At 39.2% G+C, this 26,347-nt stretch overlaps 1 protein-coding gene across 1 annotated transcript in view; it reads right to left on the bottom strand.

Moving 5' to 3' along the window:
- Positions 1-13,627, bottom strand: part of STK17B (serine/threonine kinase 17b) — a 30,143-nt gene extending 16,516 nt beyond the window's left edge. The window contains exons 1-2 of the mRNA XM_032278795.1: positions 13,339-13,627; positions 4,950-5,115 (exon numbers count right to left, since the gene is read on the bottom strand). Of these exons, the coding sequence (XP_032134686.1) occupies positions 4,950-5,071 (122 nt within the window). The 5' untranslated portion in view covers positions 5,072-5,115; positions 13,339-13,627. The remainder of the gene's footprint in view (positions 1-4,949; positions 5,116-13,338) is intronic.
- Between the last annotated feature and the right edge of the window lie 12,720 nt (positions 13,628-26,347).

Below are 26,347 nucleotides of genomic sequence, written 5' to 3'. Positions count from 1 at the left end.
TCCGACTAAAAGTCAATTATTTGAAATATTTGTGCCATTAGGAATTTATCTTTGTTCTCTAAATTGAATCAAATATATGTACTTTTACAAAATTTATAGTGCTACCACTTACAAATGTAAATGGCAAACTATAACAACAGGATAAGACAGAATTATATTTATTCTTTACTATTAAAATGATACACTATCTTGGGAAGCCAAGGCAGGTGGATCATTTTCAAACTTCTCTTTGAAAAGAGAAAGACCACTGACCTGTAGAAAACAAAAGTCAAGCTATTTATTCTCTATAAAAAGTAAATCAGCTGGGCACAGTGGCTTACACCTGTAATCCCAGTATTTTGGGAGGCCGAGGCAGGCAGATCACGAGGTCAGGAGTTCAAGACCAGCCTGGCCAACATGGTGAAACTCTGTCTCTATTAAAAATATAAAAATTAGCCAGGCATTGTGGTGCATGCCTGTAATCCCAGCTACACAGAATTTGCAGGAGGCTGAGGCAGAAAAACCGTCTGAACCCAGGAGGCAGAAGTTGCAGTGAGCCAAGATCATGCCACTGCACTCCAGCCTGGGTGACAGAGTGAGATTGTCTCAAATAAAAAATAAAAATTATTTCCTACATTATCATTGCTGGGAAATAATCTCATTTGCATACCAACTCCATGCCATGCTGTTGATATAAATTATTGTTTAAGTATCACAACAATTCCATATAACAAATGCTATCCTGTTCTTTAGACCTCAAAGAAGATACGTAATTTAGTCAAGGTAAAGATTTTAACTTAGACCTATTTCCAAAAACTGTACCCTTCATAGGGTATCACATTAACACTCTAATTAAAATAGCTTACCTTCAAATATAAGAAATAAAAATGAATGCAAAAATGGGTATTTGACTTTTTACCAATATGTCTGTTAGTAATGCTCAGTAGTCTTTGAAGTCTGTAACAGATAACGAAGGTATATGTGTCCTACAGAAAATATTCAGACATTTCATGATAAACTAAGAAAATCAGTGGTTATCAACAGCTATGTACAAACACATCCACTAAGGTCATGTTTATCATTTTAGAAATAAGTATACTTTTAGCTCTTTCCAATAGCAGTGCTTTGTACCTCTGCAAAATGTAAAGACACTGAAAATTCATTTCTATTGGATTATGTATGTACAGTTACCCAAAATTTATTTTCACAAAGTCCTAAAACTATTCTGAGTCAAGGATTATTTTGGGAAACTAATAAAAGCTATTCTATTGACTGCCTCCCCCAAAAAATGTACACAAGCCCTTAAATAGGAAGTTTTACATATAATTCCAGAAGGTTTTCAGATCTTGAAGCCCACTCATAAACCTTGTAAGGCTGAGTATAGGGGATCCAAGATTAAGAATCTCGACCTTAAAGTCTGAATTACTCTCTGGTTTCCGATACTAACAAATCAGGTATAAATAAAGGATCTTCAGGAAGCAACATTTGCTCCATAACTCCTCTTGTCCCAATTCCCTTCAATATATTTCTAACACAGTCTATCAGACTCTTAGTATGGAAAACAAAACTTGGTGTTTAGGTGGTACTGGGTGGGGACTGAAAGACTACATTGCTTGACTGTATTTTACTAGCTATCCCCAAAGGCCAAGATGACAAAGATTCTTACTTTTTATTACCAAAATTTCCTCAAAATTGGTGCCAATGAAAAGTAGTAAAAACCAAGGTATAACTTGACTTTTCTACATTTATCAAAATATATTAATACATAAACTAAATAAATTTCCATATAAAAACCTGATTCTTTGAAAGTAGTTTTAAGATTTGAGAATGTTTAACTATAAAACATTTTCTCATTGTATGCAAAAGGAATACACACACACAGACACACGTTAGTCCCTTTATAGTCAAACCACTGGTGTTTCATAAATTGTATACTGGATTAACTGAGTCAGAATAAGATTAAACAGCTCATAAAAGGTCATACGTAGAATTGGAGCACCAAAAATAAAACTCTGAAATGTGAATTTCTAACTTTCTGTTCTAATCACTATAAAACAATTCCTCCCTTTAAAATAGTTTTGGTAAAGAAGTGTAACTCACTTGTTTCTATCAGTTCTTACTTAGATATTGAAGCAAAAACTTGTCTAAAACAGGAAGGCAATTTTGGGTTTTATAAAGAAATTCACTTGTAAAATTTAGGAAACAGAAACTAGTTAGCCAAGAAAACTGTGCATCTGAAAAAACAGTTTATAGTAGCACTTGTGACAATTCAGTTCTGTTATAATTTTATTATTTATCTACAAGCCAGAATTCTCCCAGAATTAAAGAACAAAATTAAATAACACTTCTTATCTAATTGTTCCAGGTATTACCAAGAGGCCTTTTTTTTTTTTTTTTTTAAATTTTTGAGACAGGGTCTCAGCTCTATCACCCAGGCTGGAGTGCAGTGTCAGGATCTCAGCTCACTGCAGCCTCAACCTCCCAGGCTCAGATGATCATCTTACTTCAGCCTCCCGTGTAGTTGTGACTGCAGGCATGCACCACCACTGCTGGCTAATCTTTTACATAATTTGTACAGAGAATGCCTCCCTATGTTGCCCAGGCTGGTTTCAAACTCTTGGGCTCAACCGATTCTCCTGCCTCAACCTCCCAAAGTGTTGAAATTTTTCAGGCATCAGCCACTGCGCCTGGCCCAAGAGGCTTTCTTGAACAAGTATAGTACTAATTAATCCAGGGCAAAGCTGACCAAATAATGTGGGTAATGATTTATTTATTCGTCAATGTTTATCACTAAGTAAAAGCTCCATGATGGCAGGGGCCACGTCTGTCCTAATTATTATAGTAATTATAAAATCTACAATTTGTTAACACATAATAGGAGCTGAAATATCTGTTGAACGAATGCCAGAGTTATGCACCCACTATAATACTATATACTGTGCTTTTCTGTATCCTGTACTTAAAGTGTTTGTATTTCTTAAAAGTTTGAGATTCCAATAAAATTATGTGTGTGTTGGGTGTGTGTGTGTGTGTGTGTGTGTGTGTGTGTGTGTGTGTATTAATTTATATACTATGAAGGTAAATATTTTTACCATAATTATCAGACGACTTAGAAAAAAAAATATTTGTTTTCCATTCTAAATGCTAGTTTGGAAGTATAAAAAATGATCTTTGAAATATAATGTTTCAATGTAATTAAAACATTTAAGAAAAGTTAAAGCATTTAAAAATAATCCTTAAGTCATACCCTAAAAAGCCAAGGCTAACTAGATTTCCCAGCAGTGAAAAGGTCTAGTAGTTACCCTTCTGCATTCCCCTTCTGCATTCTAGAATACACAATAAAATGTGAAAGGAGGCGGAAGGGTAAGCCACAAAGGAAGCTGACGTTTATTTCTGAATCTGCCTCGCCCTTCTAACCACAAGAAGTCCTATGAAACCTTTGCTTCAGTTGGGGGAAGGGTAGAAAAAACTTACCCAACATGTTAAAAAACAGGAACAATGCAAGTTTTTTGAGAATACTAAAAAATGAACTGTTAATTTTTACATAATTTCCTTTAGTTTGCTAAAGGAAAATGAATTAAACACTAACACTGAAATAAAAAAGTTGATTTAGAAAGACAACATTCAAAATGTGCAAGCCTCAGAAGAAATAAGATTATGATTCCACCAAGAATGGAATTACTTCTCATGATTCAGTCAACTTTTCTTTTCACATTGAGATTTTCAAAGATAAAAATCAATCACACTGTTTTGCACATTTATCAATACAAACATGGACTTAGTAGGCCATTTAACATAAGACAAAACATTTACCTCCAGAACTAAAATCAAACTGAAGATATATAATGACCACCATCGTCCAACCTTTCATTAAGCACCTTTAATTTAAAGCTCAAAAGATGCTGAATATATAACTTAAGTAACTTGGTATATCTTTTATAACTTTATACACATTAAAATACTAGTACAGAACGGCTTCATAATATCAGGTCACTCCTTGCCCATATAGAATTTATACATTGGTTAAGGGAAAACAATTTGTAAAGGCTTTTACTTATAAAACACCATTCATTGAGACATAGAATCAGAGTATGAAATATGAATTCCTTCATTTTGTTCAACTTAGGAGAGGGGGAGAATCTCCCTATTTCTTTTTTTAAAGTCCAGCACAATATCCTAGAAACTAAAAAAAAAAATTTATTTAACAAAAGCTTACATAGCACTGTACTAGGCACTTTACAAATATTAACTAACTTAATCCTCTAACAACCATATAAGATAGACACAATTATCTTCACCCCTACTTTTCAGATGAGGAAACTACAGCACTAAGAGGTACAATAGGCAGGGCACAGGGGCTCACACCTATTATCTCAGCACTTTGGGAGGCCAAAGCCAGAAGACTGCTTGAACCCAGGAGTTGGAGGCCAGCCTGAGCAGCATGGCAAAACCCTGTCTCTACAAAAAACCAGTCTAGCGTGGTGGTGAGTGCCTGAAGTCCCAGCTACTTAAGAGGCTGAGGTGGGAGAAGCCCTTGAGCCCAGGAGACGGGAGTTTGCAGTGAGCCAAGATCACCTCACTGTACTCCAGCTTAGGCAACAGAGTAAGACCCTGCCACAAATAAAAATTTAAAAAAGAGGTACAGTTATTTAGTTGAAGTCACACTTCTAGTAAATGTGGAATCCACTATGCTGAGTTGCCTACTGCCACGCACAGCCTCACATAAGGACAGAGACCTCCTATTGGAGGCTCTGAAGCTAGGTAGGATACATGATTTAAGTTCACTAAACCCTCCACAGATTTGATTTTCTAGTCAGTTAAGACTAGACCCTATGTAATAGCAAACAGAGATGATGACTTTCCTTCCTAATCATTGTTAAATAATGATACCAAGTGAGTTTTATAGAATTATAAAAACACAAATCCAAAATTTGAATTTAGACAGCATACACATCATACAGTTTTCTTACCTCCCTAGCTCTTTAGATGTAAGTATATAGAAATTATTAAAGTTTTCCATTTTCATTGGAGTTTGAGGAGTTGTGGTTAGCAGGCCTGAAATACTTCGGCAATCAAATCTCCTCCTCGACATGTTAGGTGATTCCCAGGTATGCTTCTTTAGTCACTTATTTTTACCTATGCAAAAAAAGGAGAAGACAGAGAAAAGATGTTATCTCAGGCAGGATGTGCATTGCATTACATGACTCCAAATATAGGTATAAAATACAACTAAAAAAAAAAGAAGAGTTAAAGAGCACATTCTACCCACAAGGAGGAGAAAAAAAAACAAGTACACACATAAACCAGTATCACTATGGCATTTGAAAGAAGTTACTGACTTCATTTCAGAATAAAACTACTGTAAAAATCCTTTCAATTCTTTTTTAAAAAATAGTTATGATAAAATTATAACACAAGCAATCACTAAGTTTCATCATAAAACTCCATTCTTTAAAGTTATAGAGGTTTCAGCTAGGCACGGTGGTGCATGCCTGTCATCCCAACACTATGGGTGGCTGAGGCAGGAGGATTACTTGAGTCTAGAAGTTCGAGACCAGTCCTGGCAACATAGCAAGACCCCATATCTATGAAAAACTTTAAAAATTAACTGGGTGTAGTGGCTTACGCCTGTAGTCCTAGCTGCTTGGGAGGCTGAGGCAGGAGCATTGCGTGAGCTCAGAAGGTTGAGGTTGCAGTGAGCTATTAATGTACTATTGCAGTTCAGCTTGGGCAATAGAGTGAGACCCTATCTCAAGAAATAAAGAAATAAATAAATAAAGTCATGGGTTTCACATAATAGTTAATTTAATACAAGGTAATGATTATTCATTTTATTTTCACATTGCTAAAAAAATTTGGTGGTAAATGCACATATTGTGAGTTATATTACTGATGTTAATGACTACAAGAAATAGAACTTCTTCCATGGATTGGCTATGTTTCAGTACTGAACTCAGAAACTCCCAAATGTCTTAAGAATCCCTCCTTTGACAGCACCTAGCACAAAGCCTGCTATGTAAGTGCTCAATAATTTTGTTGGAGAATTGACTAACCTACAAATAAAGCACTATTACAATGTTATGTATCTGAAGCTCATATATATATCTGGAAATCTGTGATATTTGTATGCATTCAGTGTTAACAAAACTATTATGTTAACTATTCATAAAAAATAACAGATAATATATTTCAAGACACTTATGACTTACTGCTATGCCTACTTAATAAAATATCAAGTATTATTCTTTTGGCACCCTCCTGTAGTAACCCGCTAAGCATTTGTTCCTTCTCTGCCACCTTTTTTTCCTATTTCCTACTTGACATGTACTGTTCTTTATCTTCCTAAATTCAAATGTCAACTACATTTCACTTAGCAAAAAAGTGGTGTCATTAGAGTTCAGTGTTTTCAGTTTCTACATTTTCTCTTATTGGTGTTATTCTCAAATTATGAATGTATCACTGAAGTTTAGTCTGGGTAACAGATAAAGACCTTGTCTCAAAAGATTAAATTAAAATTACAGCTTTCACGTAACTAGATAGTACAACTGTTTTCTCTACATCTCTTAGTCTTTGGGGAAACAAAGCTCAACCAGTTTGGGGATACATCTCTAGGAGTCTAAGGGTCATAGTGTAGCATTCTGAGAATAACGTTTAGACTGGAACGTACCTGGCTCTGAATTCCATTCAACCATCATACCAGCTATGATACCTTAATTAAATTATTTAACTTTGCTATTGTTATGGGCTGAATTTCATCCTCCCCCAAATTCACAAGTTGAAAAATCCTAACCCCTATACCTCATAATGTGACTGTCTTTGGAGAAAGGGCCTTTAAAAAGGTGACTAAGTTAAAATGAGGTCATTAAAATGGGCCAGTTGGGACACAGACACACACAGAGGGAAGACTATGTGAACACACTGGGAGAAGACGGCCATCTGCAAGCCAAGAAGGCAGGCCTCAGAAGAAACCAACCCCAGACACCCTGATCTAAGATCTCTAGCCTCCAGAATTTATGAGAAAATATGCTTGTTAAGTCACCTAATCTGTTACAATACAGTTATTTAGAAACAAAACATGACATATTTCAAATGCATGACAAGGAACACTATATACAAACATTTACTTCCCAGTCTTATTACTTGGTCATATTTCATTTAAATTAAAAATAAATAAAACACATTAGACATAGCCCCTTTTTCAACCCCCGGTTTATACTCCCACTAGCACTACATGGGATGGTTTATCACTACTTTGACAATACTGGCCCAACACAGACTTTTAATTTTGGCAATTCTAGTGTGATGAAGGTGAAATGGAATTTTGTTGTGATTTACTTTGTATTTCCCTGTTTACTAGTGACATAAAGCTTCAATATTGCTGACTCTAAAGTATGGATGATAAAAAAATCAATCTTACAGTGTTGTAAGGATTAAAAATTAAGATACACTGAACTCATGTCCATTGACACACATACAGTGCAAGTCACAAGGGCATATCGTTATTGTTCCACAAAACAAAATTAACATTCTACCCAAAATACTTTTTCTGCAGTTCCCTGCCACTGTTGAATAACTGTACGATTTCCACGTACAAAACTCTCATCCCAACTTAAACTAAAGTTAATTCTTAAAAATCCTTTTGTTTTCTGTTTTAACTATTTGTGTATTTTCTTAGTTCTGATAGTGCTCAGTTTCACTGATTTTTTCATTGTTCTGAAAGATGAATATGGGTACCAATTTCCTTATAAGTTCATCTACTTATTGCTAATATACCTACATCACAAGCTGCTGTAGGCATCCATTAAGCATTTAAGTTCATTTACCTTTTATTTACTGCATTTAAACCAATTGTCAGAGCCAAGATACTTTTCCATTTCCTCTCCTTTGACCAATTTTGCATATAGTAGAGCATAAATGTCACTTTTGTCCACCAAGCCCTCCACAAACATCTGGCTGCCCTTCATATAAGGTACATGGGGGTTATCAGCCAGCTCTCTGTCACTCCTTCTTGTATCTTCCTAAATTTCCCACCAAATTCTCTTTAACTCCAATGATTCCCAGAACTTTTCTTGTCTTCTACCACACTTCATCTAACTGTAACTGATTCTAAATTACCAATATGTCTCACTCCACTTGAAATCCATTTCATAACATTTTATCAGATTATACAAGTTTAAAAAAAAATCTTAAGGGACATGATAAGTAAATTGGTATGCATGTGTATACGCAATTATAGCCACAGTTAGATGCTATGAAAAGTGTGATAAAAGACACAATTAAGCTTTCAATTACACAGTACTATTAAAAATAATGGCATCTCATTTATTTTTAAAGATTTTTTCATTAATTCTCATAACAAAATAAGAATTTAGAAGTAGATCAGTGAAGGAAGAACAGAAGGAAATGTTAGGCTTAACTTACTTGAATGGAGAAAGCAAGGGTGATGTGATCAAAAGCAAGACAATCTCTATAAACCTCTAGCTCTATTTTAAAAAATATTTATCATATTTATTTCAAAATTATCAAATAAAATTTTTAAAAAATAGAATATACAATAATAAAGACATTTAGAGAATCAAATGGTCTGTTCTGATTCCTTCATTAGCTCCCCAGTATCCACAAGCTTTCAAGTCCTTACAGCATGACACATAAAGGCCTCTGAGCCAAGTATACACCAGCTACACTTCCTGCCACACTCATATTTCATATTTTGCCACCACATCTTTATTATACTTCTCTGCCTGAAAAAGCCTTTCTACTTTCCTTAAATGGCTAACTCTTCTTATACATCCTTCATAAGTCAATACAGAATGGCCTCTCCCCAGGAAGCTTTGCCTAAAAACCATAGGTTGATTTAAATGCTTCTCCTTTATGCTTCAAATAAGAGGACCTTTGGCATACTTCTTTACCTCAAAACGTAACATGTTAGATTGCAATTCTGTTTAGTGTTTAAAGGGCAGCATCCTTTTACTTTTGTGCCTAAGCAACCTCCATGGTATCTGTCACCTGGCAGGAATTTTTAAAATGTTGATGAACTGAATTGTAAGAATTATGAGATATAGTGAAAAGAATTTGTGGGTACATCTCACATCTTCAAGGGGTTAGGAGAACTTGAGATCCATCTTGCATTTACAGTACTGGAGCTCTGATTGCAGTTAGTTTCTGCTTAATTCAATATTTGGCCAAATAAAGTAGCTATTTCAAATTGCACTTAGAAAATGTCAGTTCTAAACAGGGTAGCCACAAAGTCTGGAAACACAGATAAAATTATTTTGTCATATACTATAATGTAATGCCAAAAGATCGTTTATTTTTTCACCCCTGTTTTCAGACAAGGTGGCAACTCGTTTTTAATACAAGCTACTAATACAAATACCTACTGCAGTTAAGAATATCACTATTTTAGGAGCCATCATCTCAGAAAATTCAGGTAAGTATTCTATGAAGATTTATCACTGATAAGTCTTGATCTTCATGAAGTTAACTGGAAAGGCAATGGGAAGCAAAGTAAGCCACAAGACTGTAAGGGAAGAAACTCCTTTCTACAGAGGCATTTACTGCTACCAAGCTTTCCCTGGGAAACCGAAAAATTAGAGATTTAGCATCCATCAAAAGTAAAGGTGTGGCAGAAGTATTCATTTTTAATTGGTCACTGATTAGAAATATTGGTATCAAGATGGAAATGATGATGATTTTCAATTTCAAGGAAGAGATTATATTCCTTATATGTATTCTGCTAACAGGTTTTGTTTTCAAAAAAATATCGAACAGAAAATATAATTCATAAATTTAATTATCTAAAAATCACAACAGGAAGTCAGCTAAACAACTCTAATCCAACCATTCTAGTATATACTATCCCAGGGCTCAAGTGTCAGGCAATGACTCTAGGCTTATTCTGTGCCAAGACCCTAAGCCCTAATGCTGTCTCTTCCCATCTCCAGAGAAAGAATTAAACCCTGTAATTGTGAATCAGGATAAGATGTTGAAAAACGGAAATAAAGTAGGGGGCAGTGGGAGGTTGGCAAAAAATGCATGGTGCTTGTCATTCACAAGATGGAAAATTGGGTTTCCGTTGTAAAATAAATTATTGTTTACTTAATGGCACCGAGGTACTATTTATTCAATTACTATTACAATGCAAAATGGAATCTGATCCTTTAAGGATTAAAGAGGAAATTATCATCTCACTGTTAAAAATTTTCAATGCTTAAGAGTATAAATACGCCCTCTTTTGGAGTAATTGCAAATGGTCAGGGATGAACCAAAATATAATGCATATAAATATTAAAAGAAACTGACTAATTTACATGTTTTAAATGGCCCTGAAGTTTTGAGGTTAAATGTTCTGGAAAAAAGATAAAAGAAAAAACTTTTTTTTTTTTTTGAGACTAAGTATTGCTTTGTTGCCAGACTGAAGTGCAGTGGCGTGATCTCGGCTCACTGCAACCTCCACCTCCAAGATTCAAGTGACTCTCCTGCCTCAGCTTCCGAGTAGCTGAGACTACAGGTGCACGTCACCACACCTGGCTAATTTTTGTACTTTTAGAAGAGATGGGGTTTCACCATGTTGGCCAGGATGGTCTCGATCTCCTGACCTCGTGATCCACCTGCCTCAGCCTCCCGAAGTGCTGGGATTAGAGGCGTGAGCCACTGCGCCAGGCCAAGAAAAAACTTTCAATAAAGTATGCCTTGAAAACTGCAACATTACAACATATTTAGATAAAATACCTGCTTGTAACTTAATTTGTAGGAACATTTCTTAATTGAAATATTCAAAGAAATAGCCTTTTATAACAGTCCATCATAGAATACAAACCACAGTACTTAAACATAAAATCATTGAATTTTGTCAATATTATGAAAAACTAAAGCAACTGACATTTGAAGTTTTCCTAAATGGAAAGGTAGTAAAGGATTGCTAACGTTCCTGACAAAACAAATACCCATACAGTGCAAAAGAATTCTTTATAAAAAGAAGGATCAATCAGTATCTTTTAAAAGTAGTAAGTCTAGGAATACTATTCTTAACTGCCAATCTTACATACAGAAAATGAGAATTACAATATACTACACATGCAATTTTAAGACAATTTCTGGATTAAGTGAAAGTGTTCATTGATTTCCTTGACTTTTTAATTGTGTCTCTAATATTAAAACAAATATTCTGATAAGGAAATTCTACCTTATAATTACCAAAGAGCTTTAACACGTTAAAATGTTCACCTAACGACAGTACAACAGTGCAAGCTTAAAAATAATCTTTTTAGAAACATCCGCCATAAAAATGCCTGTTATCTTCTCCAAATTTGTTACTCATATGCTAACACAGTGATTGGTCAAGACTCCACCTTCCTAAAAAACAGATTCTATCTTAACCAAATTGTTATTCACTAATCAATGATCCCCAGAGAAACTATAACCATTCTATACACACATAAAAAATGAGTTTCAATTACAGAAATTCTACTTTTAAAAAGTCTTGCATGTAAGCAAATATATTTAACCCAATTTTGGATCCCTACTTTAAAAAATGATCCAAAATGTCTAATATGTATCTCAAAAATAAAACACCTATTTATACTACCAATTCTTAAGATATTAGAAAAAAATTGAGCATCTGCTCAAAGGAGGATCCCAGAGACAAGACAGACTAAAACTTTTGCACTCCTTCTATGAACCAGTTTAAAAGAAAATACACAATCTTACAATTATATGGTCTGATATTTATAAAATAAGCACTTCAGGTCGGCCACAGTGGCTCAAGCCTATAATTCCAGCACTTGGGGAAGCAGAGGCAGGTTGATCACCCGAGGTCGGGAGTTCGATAACAGCCTAGCCAACATGACGAAACCCCGTATCCACTAAAAATACAAAAATTAGAGGAGGGGGGCAGTGCGCGCCTGTACCGGCTACTCCAGAGGCTGAGGCAGGAGAATCACTTGAACCTGTGAGGCGGAGGCTGCAGTGAGCAGAGATCGTGCCACTGTGCTCCAGCCTTGGTGACAGAGTGAGACTCTGTCTCAACCAAAAAAAAAATTAAAAAAATAAAAATAAATAAATAAAATGTAGTTAAAATAAGCACTTCAGAAGTTGTTTAAAACTTCTTCTAAACAGTTCAGCATAAAACTAAAAAACAGTGTTATCAATGAGAAAGTAGGTTTATTATATTTTCCTTTAATAAAATTGTGCTCCTAGGTTCAAAATGCCAGGTTACATATGCTGCCACTCATTTTTACAGCGCTATGCCGTCTCCGTGCAAACATTCTCACAGACTTGAAAACGTCAAGTAGCCACACCACGTCAAACGTCCCTGGCAAGGTTCAGCTTATCATTATTAGCACCAGGGATGTAAACATTACGTCGACAAAACAACCGGTGAATGTGATACACAGTCCTCATGTGTTTAAATATTAGTGAAATCTGATCAGTATGATTGGTTTTAAAACTGTATTTTTTTTTTAATTCCAATTTGCAAATTGATGTCAGAGAACTTCTAGTCCAGACAGAAACTAATGCCAGCTACCAGCTGCCATAAAGCCTCTTTCAACTTTGTCTTTACTTCTCCCTCGGACGGAATTCAAATGAAGCGCTTTTCCCTACAATAAAACAAAGAGCCTGGGTAAATGTCAAAAATCGCTGGCATCCTGTAGTCGTATAGTTTGGGGATGAGTCGTGCACACTAAGTGGGTTACAAAGCAACAAAGTAAAAATCAGATCGCTGAAAATCACGGAAACAGCTGTAGCCTGTCTTGCCCTCTCGCTGGTTTTAAAACACTGTTCCCAAGCGGTAACTAAAAACGTCCCACAAGATGAGCACGAACTTTCTCTAGAGGGAAGGCAGCTAGGAGCAGGACGCTTCCAAGAGTCCCTATGGGAACAAGCCCCGTGCCCACGCCGCAGCTGGGACTCGGGAGAGGCTCGGGGGACCGCGTGGCCGCGCTGTGGAAGGGACCAGCGCCGGCCCGCCGCGAAGAGGGCCCTGCCTGGCGCGACCCGGGGATAGCCGGGGCCGGCCGGGTGGAGGGCGCACGCGGACACACAAACACGTACAGACACAGACACGCGCCCCGGGCTGAGGAGGGTGGTGGGAGGACCGCCGGCCGCCCCCCGCGCCGAATCCTAGGGAACCGGGACTCCAGCAGCAAAGCGGAAAGGCGCCCGCAGCAATCCGCCACCTGAGGGGCGGCGGCGAACGAGCCCCTCTCAACCAAGCCGCGGATCCGATGGGACCCCGGACCCGACCGCACCGCCTAAACCCTTCTCGGGTCCTCCTTCCTCATGTTCGAGGTCTCTGCACCGAGGGGGCTGGTTCCGTCGCAGCCCCGAGCCCACCCGTCAATCCCGCAGGACACTGACCGCTCCGGCCGCTTTAGGTTTTCCCGGGACTGCCCCCTCCGAGGGGGGCTGCTGTCCCGCCCCACGCTGGGGGCCGCCACAAGACGAGTTCTCTAGCTCCAGCCGGGCGAGGCGCCAGGGAGCTCCGAGCGTGGCAGGACCCGCTTTTACTTTTCCAGACAAGGGCCGACAGTGGTGACCGGTCTCTCGGTGAGGTGACTCCCGGCGACGGCAGCGGAGACGGCGACCGAGGCTTACAGTTGAGGTTTGAAAACTGCAGCAGCGTCTGGGGCAGCGGCGTTCGCCATATCCCTCCCCCTAGGTCGGGAGAACCAATCGGAGCGCTCGCGGAGGGTGGGTTTGTCACGTGATGGGCGGGGCGGGGAGGGGCGCCGGCCCGGGGCGCGTGTGCGGGGCGGGGCCCGACGGTGAGAGGGTGCGGCGCCGGGCGGGCCGGAGGCGGGGCGGGGCGGCGCGGCGGCGCAGGTGGGGCGCTTGGCGGCGGCGGCCGCGAGGGAGGGGCGGAGGGGGTGGCGCTGCTCAGGCGGCGTGCGGGGCTCGAACTTCTGTTGGGTGTACTGCTTCCCACCTTCAGAGAGGTCAGTTCTAGAGGTGTGAGTATCTGGAGACCGGTGAGGGAGAAGCCCCAATATTCGTCCCAGCTGCCTGCTCACCGAACTTCAGTGACTACCAAAGACCTCTTTTCTGACCTTTCCCTGGCATCTTTCTTAGGACTTGAACCTACCCTCTAAGTGGAGAACCCAGTTTGCCTCAACTTGGCAGAGGTTCCTCGGAGCGTCGACCTCCGATGGGGATTTACGGAATCTAGACGCCATTGCTAAAGTTCTGTGCAAGACACAATTGTTTTACATAGATATATAATCCTAGTTTGTATATATAGGGTATACATATACACATACATATATGGGATTAGTTATGTAATCTAGGATTGCTTTCAGAGGACATTTACGATAATTGCAGAAAACTCTTGGGAAAAGATACTGGAAGCGGCGTCCTCTTGCTTTCAAAAGACTTTTAATACTCAGTTAACATATAAAGTTGAGATTTTCATGTTCTATCCCACTAAGCCAGGCAAATTCCTGCTAAGCTAGCTGTTTCCTTTTCCCACAGCAATTTCCCCAAGATAAAGGCGTAGAATATATCACAGTCCTTTTATGAAGTCTGTTTGTTTTTACTTATGTTGACTCCCCCTCCCAGTTTAATAATGTCTTGCCCCTAAAGCTTGTCAAGTGGAGAACATTGCTTCCATCTAGCCAATTTCTTATTGCTAACAATTGCGCTGACTAAAGAAGTCTAAAGTTAGGATGGAAATAAACAAAATCCCACACACTGGAATTAACTTTTCTGAGGTCTAAGAATCTGTAAGCAATGAGACTGCTGCCATCTTTTCTTTCATGAACATAGGTGTTGGATTCCAGAGGACTCAGCACCAGTACCAAAACTAGTAACCTCTTGGGGGGGTCAAAGGATTACATCACTATGGTAGGTTTTGGGGTTGTGTGTTTAACTTTGGACCTCCTTAATTTCAGCATTTGATCAATTGCCAGCCTTCAGCAATCTTCTTGCACTCACCCCATTCTCCCCTCTGTCACCAATCCAGTCCCACATCACTTCACACCTAGACACAGACTTTTCTCTGTCACTTGAAGCCAATCTTCTTGGTCACAATACCTCTGCTGTAACCAGCCACCCTCCTAGAGGTATTGTCATCTGATGCATTTTCCTGCTTCTGCCTTAGCTCCAGGTTTTCACCATCCTCCTCAACCACACCTGTTCATCAGTTTCCGACTTTAAGAAGGTTACCTTCTTCAGGAATCAGAACTATGCTGATTCCTACTTTTTATTCCCAGCCTGATCACCTCTGCCTTGTGTTCTTTGGTGCAGGGTTGAGTTTATGTTTCTTTTATGACCCTATGTAGATTGTTAACCCTTGTGCCTGATGTCAGATTCGTTAACTAGGATTTATCACACTGTCCAAAGGACATTCAACTGTACTTACTGGGTCTCAGGCACTGTGGTTCAGGTAACAAGGAATTCCTGGTGCTGAGGAGGAGACAGTACATCTGTGGCCTTGCAGGAAAATTCAGAAGTCAACACATTCCTCCATCCACCTGATTTACCTAAACTCGTTCATAACCATGTCAGAGATGTATGTTCTTGCTCCCATTCCCTTGAGTAGGAAATCTCCAGGTGACCTGATGGTCATTCTGTGGTCATTGCCTTTGACCACACAGTTCATTAAGTTGACCATCCTTGAATGACACATTCCAACCAGGGATGGTGGTTGCTAGGGGCTCAATTTTTTCTGTTTCCAGTTCATACATTGAAATTCTAACCCTCAGGAATTCAGAGTATGATCACATCTGGAGATAGGGCCTTTAAAGAGGTAATCAAGGTAAAATGAGGTAATATTAGTGGCCCCTGATCCAATATGACCAGTGTCCTGATAAGAAGAAACTAGGACACATAGAATACTGACTAAGGGAAACCATGTGAGGACATAACAAGAAGGTGGCCATCTGCAAAGAAAGCAGAGGCCCCCGAAAAAACGAGACCTGCTGATATCTGGATCAAGGAACCCTAGCCTCCAGAACTGTGAGAAAATAAATTTCTGTTGTTTAAGCTGTGCACTCTGTGGTATTGGTTATGGCAGCCCGAGCAAAGAAATACAGTGGTCCTGCCGGATCACTCCAGGTTAGTAATCACACACTGACTGGGAGTTACGATCCTTCCCAGTCACTGCAAGTAGCTTACCGCATGTGGCCAGGGATGTGGATCCTCTCTGATAATGCCACGGCACTCACCATGTTCTGCCCAGGGAAGGGACCTTCTCCAATCACACCCAGTCAGTCACCACATACTGACCACATGATGATCAGGGAAAGTGATTCTCACCAGTTCCGTGTTTACTCCCTATAGATGCAGAAAAGGAGGGTTTTGCACTGAGAAGAAGGCCTCAAACTCAAAACTCTTGCCACTGACACACCCTCCTTCTGAAGAATTCACACGGAAAGAGCAAAACAAGCTCTACTACCTGTCTAGAACTGAATACACCAGAAACCTGTGGCCAGGCTAAAGGTAGCTAGACATAGGCAAGGCCAACAGCCTCTGAAGGGGCATGGCTCAAACCTCTCCACCCAACAGGGGTGCTTACTGAGTGGAGACAGACACCTCCAAACAGATGCCCTCTCTGGAGGCATGAATACCAGGTATACTCAGATGGAGATGTCACAGTGCATTTACCCATGGTGTCTACAGCACATTGCAATTTTGGAAGCATTGAGAACCAGAGAGACTCTAAGAGACCTCACATTCCCTGGCTCTCTTGAAACACTATTAGCAAAGGTAATTGGGGCAAGTTTTGTCTGATGAGAGTACAAGTGTCTTCCTTAAAGGGTGACAGTTTTCCTCTCCCAAACATCTATGATCAACTAGAGCCAGTGTGCCAATCCAACCACTCACTGCAGTTTACAGAGTATAACCTGTCCTGTAAAAGCTGTCCAAAAGAAATGCCACACACATTGGTGAATATTCTAGTAGTTACATTTTTAAAAGTAAACACAGGTAAAATTTAACAATTTATTTTATTTAACCCAATATTTCTAAAACGTTGTTTCAACATGTAATCAACATAAAAATTATTGAAACATTTTACTTCCTTTTTTAATATTGTCTTAAATCTGGTGTGTATTTTATACTTACAGCATGTCCCAATTCAGATGCCAAATTTTCATTGGAAACACTTGATCTGTATTTAGATTTTACAAAATTTACTGTTGCAAAAAGCGGATTCACATTCCTAAGTTGTTTTGAACATACTAAAGTTTTTCACGCCAGGTGCAGTGGCTCATCCCTGTTACCCCAGCACTTTGAGAGGCTGACGCAGGCAGATCACCTGAGGTCAGGAGTTCGAGACCAGCCTGGCTAACATGGTGAAACCCCCATCTCTATTAAAAATACAAAAATTATCCAGGCATGGTGGCAGGTGCCTGTCATCCTAGCAACTTGGTAGCCTGAGGCTGAGAATCACTTGAACCAAGGAGGTGGAGGTTGCAGTCAGCTGAGATCACACCACTGCACTCCAGCCTGGATGACAGAGCAAGACTGTCTCAAAAATAAATAAAAAATTTCAATACTGAATATAGTACCGGTTTCTTAATTTAAATTTAATGACAATGAAATAAATTTGAAAATTTAGTCATGTTAGCCATATCTCAAGTGTTCCATGGCCACGTGTGGTACTGAGTTAGGCACTGTAGGTCTCAAGGGCTAGAAACATGCCTTCTAATTGTGTCCAAATTCCCAGTGCTAGAGACAATCAGAGCAGTCTGGAAGTAGAAAAATTCTTGCAGTTCAGTAACGCAACTCCCTTGTTTTAGAAGGGAAGAAATCTACATTGAGAGAAGTTAGGGGACTTGCAAAAGTTCACACACCTAAACTAGGTGGTGCATATCTGAACAATAATTTAGGTCTCCTGACTCTTAATCTTAAGATGTTATTTTCACCACTTCACATCAGACATACTTCAGGATAAAATAATTTTTAAATCTATCTGAATCATCACTCTGATGATATGGGCAACAGAAAGCAAACCTGTATCCCAACTGCATTTTCATAACCTGATAAAAGCACACCCTACAAGATTTAAGGCACCTCTTTCCACTCTGCCTTGGGGTCTGTGTGGTTTCATCTGTCAGCTCTCTTACCTCAATGCATCACTGCTTCCTCTCCTTGGAGCCACCTGGCTGAACATTGCTGCCACCCGCCCCCAGAGCATCCGGCCACATTTTTCTGTCTGCAGTTGTCCTCTCCCAGCTGTCTACCACACTTTGTTTAAGGTTGTGCTTCAGAGAATCCTTTATATTTGCAAACCAAAATATTCAGTAGAAACTGCAGCAAAGCTGAAGAAGAGCTGCTATGCTCCAGCCACAAACACATCAGGCTCTAAAGTTCTACCTCATGAGAAGCTGTGAGAGAGAAAGAGAAGACATATGTATGATTAAGTATGTGACATCAGACAGCTCTGCCTTCAAATCCAAGTTCTGCCCACTCCTTGTTGTGTGACTTTGGGCAATTCTCAGCTTTCTCATCTGTAAAATGGGGATAATAATAATAGCTACCTCCATGAGACTGAAACGGGATAATGCATGCTAAGAACAGTGCCTAACAAGAGTAAACCCTTGGTTCCGTTCCTGCAAGCTGTTATTATTTAGCAGTGGTTTGCCAGCTCCCCAAGGAGAAGCACTGTATTTGTCTGTACACTACTGCACCCTGTGACTAGCAAGATGCTCAAGACATTGTGGGTCCTATGTAAATATTTGTCAAATGGCTTTATAAGATACTGTTGATTCCCTCAAATCTTATGGTTAATGCTAGGAGGGGTCATTGGGGAAAAAAGTCATTGTAAAGGAAAGGAGAGAGGGAGGTGACTGCTTTTCCTTTCAGAATCTATCTGGTGGAGACACCCAGGTTCAGAATGAAGCTCTAAGGTCAACAAATGTAGAGTCCAGCAGGCCATGTGAGATGAAGAAATTAGTCACTAGTGTTAAAGTAGATACCAAGTGGCACAAATAAATAAATATAGGTATAAATATAGGGTGCCATCTGTTTGATTTGAGTAGGTAACGCCTACTAGCTCTCTTTAATAAATCTCTTCCTTTTTCAATTTGCTATGAAACTTCCTCTACCAACTGCATATACTGTAAATGACAACCTGCTATCACATTCTCCGGGGAACATGGCAGGAAAGGAAAAGTAAAGCTTCAGAAGCCCTTCACTGAGGTAGTCTTCTTACAGCAGGCAGTAGCAGGTATAGATAAGGCAGAGCCAATTTTTAATCCCCAGCAACTCCCTTGTTAGGAGTGATCTTTATGTCAACTGGTGTAAGGTGACACCATGAGCATCGAGAAGGCCAATGTACTCTGAAAGTTGAGCCATTTTGTGGCATAAAGGCGTTGGTAATGTGGAAAGTGATACTATTCCTGATTATCACAGTATTCCTGACACTGAGAATATTCAAAGATTCTTGAGTCTTTTTAGTAGTTGGCCTTACCTTTAGATTTATAGAGCAGCATTTCATAGCTTCACTTTTACATAAAAGCATTAAGTTCAGAGCTGTTCAGAAACTCTTAAAACATCACAGATTATGAGAGAATGTTCTGTAATTTACTAGTTGTGAGATCTGTGCCTCTATTTTTCATCTGTAAAATGGAGATAATGTACTTTCCCCATAGTGTACATGGCAACAACAGTTCACAAATAATGAGCCTGGCACTGTTCTAAATGTGTTACTTATGTTAATTCATCTAATCCTCACATCCTCCTATGAGTTACAGTGCTATATTTTCCTCCTTTAAAGATAAGAAAATGAAGGGACATGGAAGTTACATACTTGCTCTCAGTCATCCAAGCAGTAATGAGTAGAGTCAGGATTCAAGTCCATCCACTACTACACAGACTTTTTTAAAAAAAAATTTTCTGAGATGGAGTCTCATTCTGTCACCCAGGCTGGAGTGCAGTAGTGCAATCTCAGCTCACTGCAACCTCTGCCACCCAGGCTCAAGTGATTCTCCTGCCTCAGCCTCCTGAGTAGCTGGGATTACAGGTGTGTGGCCCACACCCAGCTAATTTTTTTATTTTTTTTCTTTGTAGTAGAGATGGGGTTTTACTATTTGCTCAGGCTGGTCTCGAACTCCTGAGCTCAGGTAATCTAACTTCCCCTGGACTCCCAATGTGTCAGGATTACAGGCATGAGCAACCACACCCAGCCTACACAGACTTTTACTGTGTGGCTACTTACTAACTAGCTATGAAGGAAAGAGCACACATTCTTGGGTGTTTCATTCATCTAGTTCCTGGAGTCCTTGTTCTTTTCAGCCTTTTGTTTCCTCTCATATCTACCATTCCAAAATTGCTTTATTGTTAAAATAACTTTGCAAGTATATAAAAAATGCAAAGGGAGAGGGCTAAAATGATCGCCATGGCAATGGATCAGAGTTAGAGACATCTGGCCAAAACTCCTATTTAGCTTAATATAGACACAGATGTTTATATATAGAAATATTTGAAGGTTATGTATATATACATGGGTTTGTATACACATGTATAGCTCCTTGCTCTATCAGCTAACGGTGCCTAAAAGTAATGACACCTCAGAAACAACAGCATACTTAGCACTCAGGTCTTAGTTTCTACTACCATTCTCTAAGAAAAGAAATCAAAGCTCCTTGGAGAATTGGCTGCTTCTATGACTAAGGATGGAAATATACAGATAGGCCTGAAGTATCTTGTAGTCCAGAATGAAGCAAGTGCAAGCAAACACCACCACGCAATAATGGGGGCATTCAAAGGGAAGGGACCCAGGAGCCAAGTAAAAGAGCTTGCAATGGCCAAAGCTAGGGCAATTTGAGCAACACAAGAAATAAAGCAGTAGTAGACTATAATCCAAAGTATAAAATAAATATCTATGAACTCATATTGATATAAATAAATAGTTGAAAGAACAGACAAATCTTCCATACAGAAGATATATGAATAATTTATGCAGATACTCCACCCTCAAGTCGTTGGAGTATAACTCCCCACTCCTTAAGTGTGGGCTGCACATAATGACTTTCTTCCAAAGACTAAAACATAGGAAGAGATGGGGAGAGAACAACTTTAGGGTGGAGAAGCCTGACGAAACCTACCTCAAGCCAGATGATCAAGGCTAATGTCAATAGTCATAAGTCATGTTGCTATGTACCCTTAATATAACGTGATAAGTATGATGTTTACCTGTGCAGTCTTCCTCCCAAGAACCCATAACCCCAGTGCAACCAGGAGAAAATCATTAAGCAAATCCAAGTTGAGGAACAATCTATAAAGTGCCTGACATATACTCCTCAAAATTGTCAAGGCCATCAAAACCAAGGGAAGTCTGAGAAATAATTACACCCAAGAGGAGCCTGAGGAGATGGGATGACTAAGTGTAGTGTGGTATCCTGGGTGAGATCCTGGAGAAGAAAAATGATGTTAGGCAAAAACTAAGGAAATTCTTATTTAATAACATGTTAATATTGGTTTATCAGTTGTGACAAATGCACCCTTGCTCATGTAAGATACTATAGCAAAAAGGGAAGTTGGTTGGGTATGAATCTAAAACTGTTCTAAAATAAAAGGCTTTGTTTAGAAAAATGAATGAGTCTGTCATTGCTTTAAATATTCAAATTTAGAGAAAGTAGAACTAATAAATAATCAAAATATAGCCCTGCTATTATTTTTGCAGTCTATTCAAAACACCATCGTATTAGTAATTTGATGCAGGTTCAATTCAATATCAACCTCCAATCAAAATTTCCAAGTCAGATAACAGTATATGTGATAGGAATGCAGAAAGAGATCCAGAAAATTGTGTTTTGATATAATGTATATCATCGGATTTTAATCACAAAGTGAATCTTTCGTCTAGTAGTTCTCAAACTGAGGTAAGGAGATCTCAACACCTTTTCAAGAGTCTTCAGGATCAAAATTATTTCATAGTGGTACTAAAATGCTATTTACCTTTTTCTATGTTATTTCTCAAAAGTGTATGATGGAGTTTTTCAGAGACTACAGGACGTGCAATATCACAACAGATGATCATAGAAGCACATATGAAAATCCAACTGTCTTCTGAAAGAGATTTCAAAAATGTAAAACAATGTTTTGCTTATTACTATTTTGTTTGTTCATTTTCAATTACATATTAATAGCTATCTTTCACAAAATATGTTCTGATGTTAACATGTAATTGTTATTTTACATACACTAATAAATATTTTTGAAATTTATCTTTTTTTTCTTGATACAGGGTCTTGCTCTGTTACCCAGGCTGGAGTGCAGTGGCACAAGGGTTCGCTGCAACTTCCGCCTCCTTGGCTCAAGCAATTCTCATGCCTCAGCATCCGAGTAGCTGGGACTACAGGCACACACCACCGCGCCTGGCTAATTTTTGTATTTTTTGTAGAGGCAGGGTTTCACCATGTTGCCCAGGCTGGTCTTGAACTTCTGAGCTCAGTTGATCTGACTGCCTCGGCCTCCCAAAGTGCTGGGATTACAGGCATGAGCCACCATGCTTGGCCTCTCCTTTAATGTCTAATATGGTAAGTATTGACCCTACTAACCATGTCCTATGGACCATCCTTACTAGATTACCATATTTACTGCATTTACCATTACCTATGTAGATATAACTTGCATCAACCCAAACTCTTTGAGGTCCTGAATAATATTTGAGTTTAGAAAGTTTGGGAACCAAATAGCTTCAGAACCAGTTCTCATCATAGTGACCAGTTTGCTCTTTCAAGACTGGGACATCTGTCCCTCTATAGCCACCCTGTGTCTTAACCCCATCAGTGTTTAGAGAATTCCTCACCTTTGAGTCCATGACAGTGAAAGTGACAAATATACTCCTTGCAGCTTGGGAGGAGCAGTTACCTTACATTACATCAACCAATCACACATATGCACTTGAATCTGTAGCTAGTGAGGCTGGGCCATGAAGAACGCTAAGACAGAAGGAGGGGTAGAAGAGCGATCAGGTCCTGGAAGCAGCAGTTCTAGTGGCATCTCCTGTGTCCACAGCACAAGCTGCAGTGTAGAATCCTGAGCTTGGGCAATAGTGTCATCTTCACCTGAACAGTCCACAGACATGACTTTGGATGTTTATCTATTTATCTTGTCCTGACTTTGGTTCTCCTGCCGGGATCTCCTTTCTGTGAACTACTTAATATCCTTTAAATACATTTTTTTCAGCTTCAGACATCCAGAGCTGTTTAATTACTTGCAGTTAAGGACTCTAACTGGTCCTATGAAAAACTGATTTTTTAGTTAACTTCCGTGGTTATGTGTCTTGACTTCTTTTACATTAATCGACCTTTCTGAAATTCTGCAAATAAACCATGGTTAACTAAAATAAGAAGAAAGCAAAATAAATGCACCCTTTGCTTTACATGCCATAGAAAAAAAAAAACAACAGCCAGGCATGGTGGCTCATGCCTGTAATCCCATCACTTCGGGAGGCTGAGGCAGGAGGATCGCTTGAGGCCAGGAGTTTGAGACCAGCCTAGGCAACATGGTGAAACCCTGTCTCTACAAAAAATAATAATAATAAGTAAATTAGGCAGGTATAGTGGCATTCACCTGTCGTCCTAGCTACTCAGGAGGCTGGACCAGGGGGACTGCTTGAGCGCTGGAGTTCAAGGTTGCAGTGAGCTATAATTGCACTGTTGCACTCCAGCCTGGGCAACCGCGTCTCAAAAAAAAAAAAAAAAAAGAAAAAACAAACAATAATACAAATAAATTAAAACATCTAGCTTTTTGAAAGATGAAAATAATGTTCATTCTATAAACTTTTACTTAGACTTCGGAATTGTGATCCAACTTTCAACAAGCAGAGTGTAAGATTTTCATTGTGTTACTTCCCAGCTATGCAATTTCTATAAAATGGGCAAGAGGCTCTGAAGAGACTGCCTGGTGATGCCATGCCATGTGCTTAGTTCATTATAAATCATTTCAAGTACCTCCAGCCTCTCTGAGCCAATCAAAACAGAAATGTTCTAACACATTTGAGAGAATTTTGTTTTATAGAGTGCTTAAGAGAGGCATGAAAAGCACACCAGATTTCAAATGTACCAAATTATCCAGAAAGGATTTTGGAACTGGTTCCTATTAGGTTACTTTTCATTATTATTTAATACAACATATAAAATATAACTCTTTTCTGTTTGACCTGCTAGTGCCTGGAATAGTTCTGCCTTCTACAATTTTGCAAGCAAATTGTAATGCATTTCTATTACAGTCTAGTTACTACCTTATTGCTAGACATCAAAGGTGAAAAGTGTGCAGGTGAGTTCGGCCTTTCAGATCTTCCCATTTCATGCTAACTAGAATTATTAGAAACTTTAATTTTGACTGGAAAAAGCATCCTATTCTGCAATTTAAATACTACCACAGATTAAGGATTCTTTGAAGCAGTGTCTTGAAATAATTTAGGGAAAACATACAAGGAGAGCAACCCATTGCTATTTCCTCTCATCTCCTATTTCCACAGTTAACTTCTCAGCAGAAAGGCATATGTATAGTAGAAAACCACAGAAAACCATAAATCAGTACACCCCACGTTGAGAACAGGTTGAGAAATTTAAAAACCGGCACATGAATGACTAATGTTAATCTATTTCTTGCAAGCCTAAATTACGGGCGCATCTTTTTAAATTTGCGCACTTTACAGATGATTATCTTGGTCTACTTGAGAGACGCACCATCGGCATAAAATCAGTTGTCTTTATTTCTTCCTGTCACTCACCAGGGCATTTTTTTTTTCTTCCTGCTAAGAACAGGAAATTGCAGAAATAAAGATTTGATCAGTTCCCATTAATTCAGTGAGCTTTGTTTAACCTAAGCTAACAGCATGTTTTATAATTTGCCCAAATAAATCACAGAAAGTATCAGAATAGGCTAGTTTTGTACATAATTATCTGTTGTCAATCCTTGCATTCTTCTTCCTATGAAGCCTATCTCTGAGGTTGTCCTTTCACAGTAAAAACAGGCAATACCTTTGAGACACTTTCCATTACTCATTGACCTAGAAAAATCCCCTTCTAGTAGCTCAGTCCTGAGTAGGTCTGAAAGCTTCTGGGTCAATCACACATGCTGAATGTGGCACAGGATATATGTATATTAATAACACTTGATGTCTGTACAGCATTTTAGTCAATATAGAGCTTTCACATGCAATGACTTATCTGAGCCTCAACAATCCAGGGATTATTGTTAGCAAAGCTAGTGTTATCCCATTTTACAGATGAGAACAGAGGTCGTGAGAGTGATTTGTCCATCAGAGGTCAGGGCTCAGTCTAGGGCTGAAGATCGTGGGCCCTTTTGAGCCACCCCTAACAGAGAAGACTCTCCAGAGAGAACACTTACCTGTGTGCTTTCTCTTCTCTCTCACCCCACCCCTTGCCTGAAGCATTAATAGAAGCCCTACGACAGAGCAGCTGCAGACAACGCAGAAGAAAGGGAAACATAATTTGTCTGGAGGATCCAAAGTCCAGATGTCAAGCCAGGCCGAGCCCCACGGCTATCTTACCTGCAGGTGTGTGCAGTATCAGAAGCCCCAAAACAGCGTTCACGACTCCCCACCTGGCTGGGCCATACTTAGTTGCTGCTGCTGCCCAGATTGCCTGAAGAGGTTTCAGGTGGGGATTTAGGAAAATCTAGAATGATTTACCACCTAGAGTAGTAAGATTTAGCACAGAACTAAGGCTTGCAAACCAAGAGCTAAGGTTAGAGGAAGATATTTAAGAGAAAGGAATGTACTTGCTGTTTTTAAAAGTTGACATTTCTGTAGTAAGACTGAAGAACTAAGAACTAAGAGTATAAAGAATTAATTGTTTTTATGATGAAATGACACAGAGGAATGTTCTCAGTAAAGCAGGGCAATACATTTATATGTAAGATGCAATGTATTCGTCATTTTATTTAATTCTTGGAACACAACCTTGAATCATTATTCTCACTTCTCAGATGAGAAAACTCTGGCTCACAGAGTTTGAGTGACTTACTTAAGGTCATATAGGGAGTGAGTGAAGACAAAATTTGAACTCAGACTATAAATCCCATTTCTTTTCAGGATGCTGCACTATAATCTAAGCACTGCTTACCTGTTCTCACTTTTATTTTCCATTATGTCCCATCTCTGTAACTCATTCTTCAAATAAGTTTATATTATTACAGTGGGAACCTACTTTTCTGGTTGTCTGACTTCTAAGGAACAGGAAGTAGGCCAACACACTTCTGAGAAACATAATAGATGTTACAATGTTCACATGTGAGAAGACTCTCCTTGGCAGCGATTCTGTCTTTCATGTATACTCTGTAATTATTTTGGATGTTTATAGGATTGCAATGATAGGATACTGCAGGAGCTTTCCCTCTGATCTTCCAATGACTGGCTGATCTTCCAACTTCAGTTCTCATTTTAAATGTT

Source organism: Sapajus apella, unplaced genomic scaffold (genome assembly GCF_009761245.1).
Source record: "Sapajus apella isolate SASKATOON/1434 unplaced genomic scaffold, GSC_monkey_1.0 scaffold10, whole genome shotgun sequence".
NCBI lineage: Eukaryota > Metazoa > Chordata > Mammalia > Primates > Cebidae > Sapajus > Sapajus apella.
This window is presented reverse-complemented; position numbering and strand designations above follow the sequence as displayed.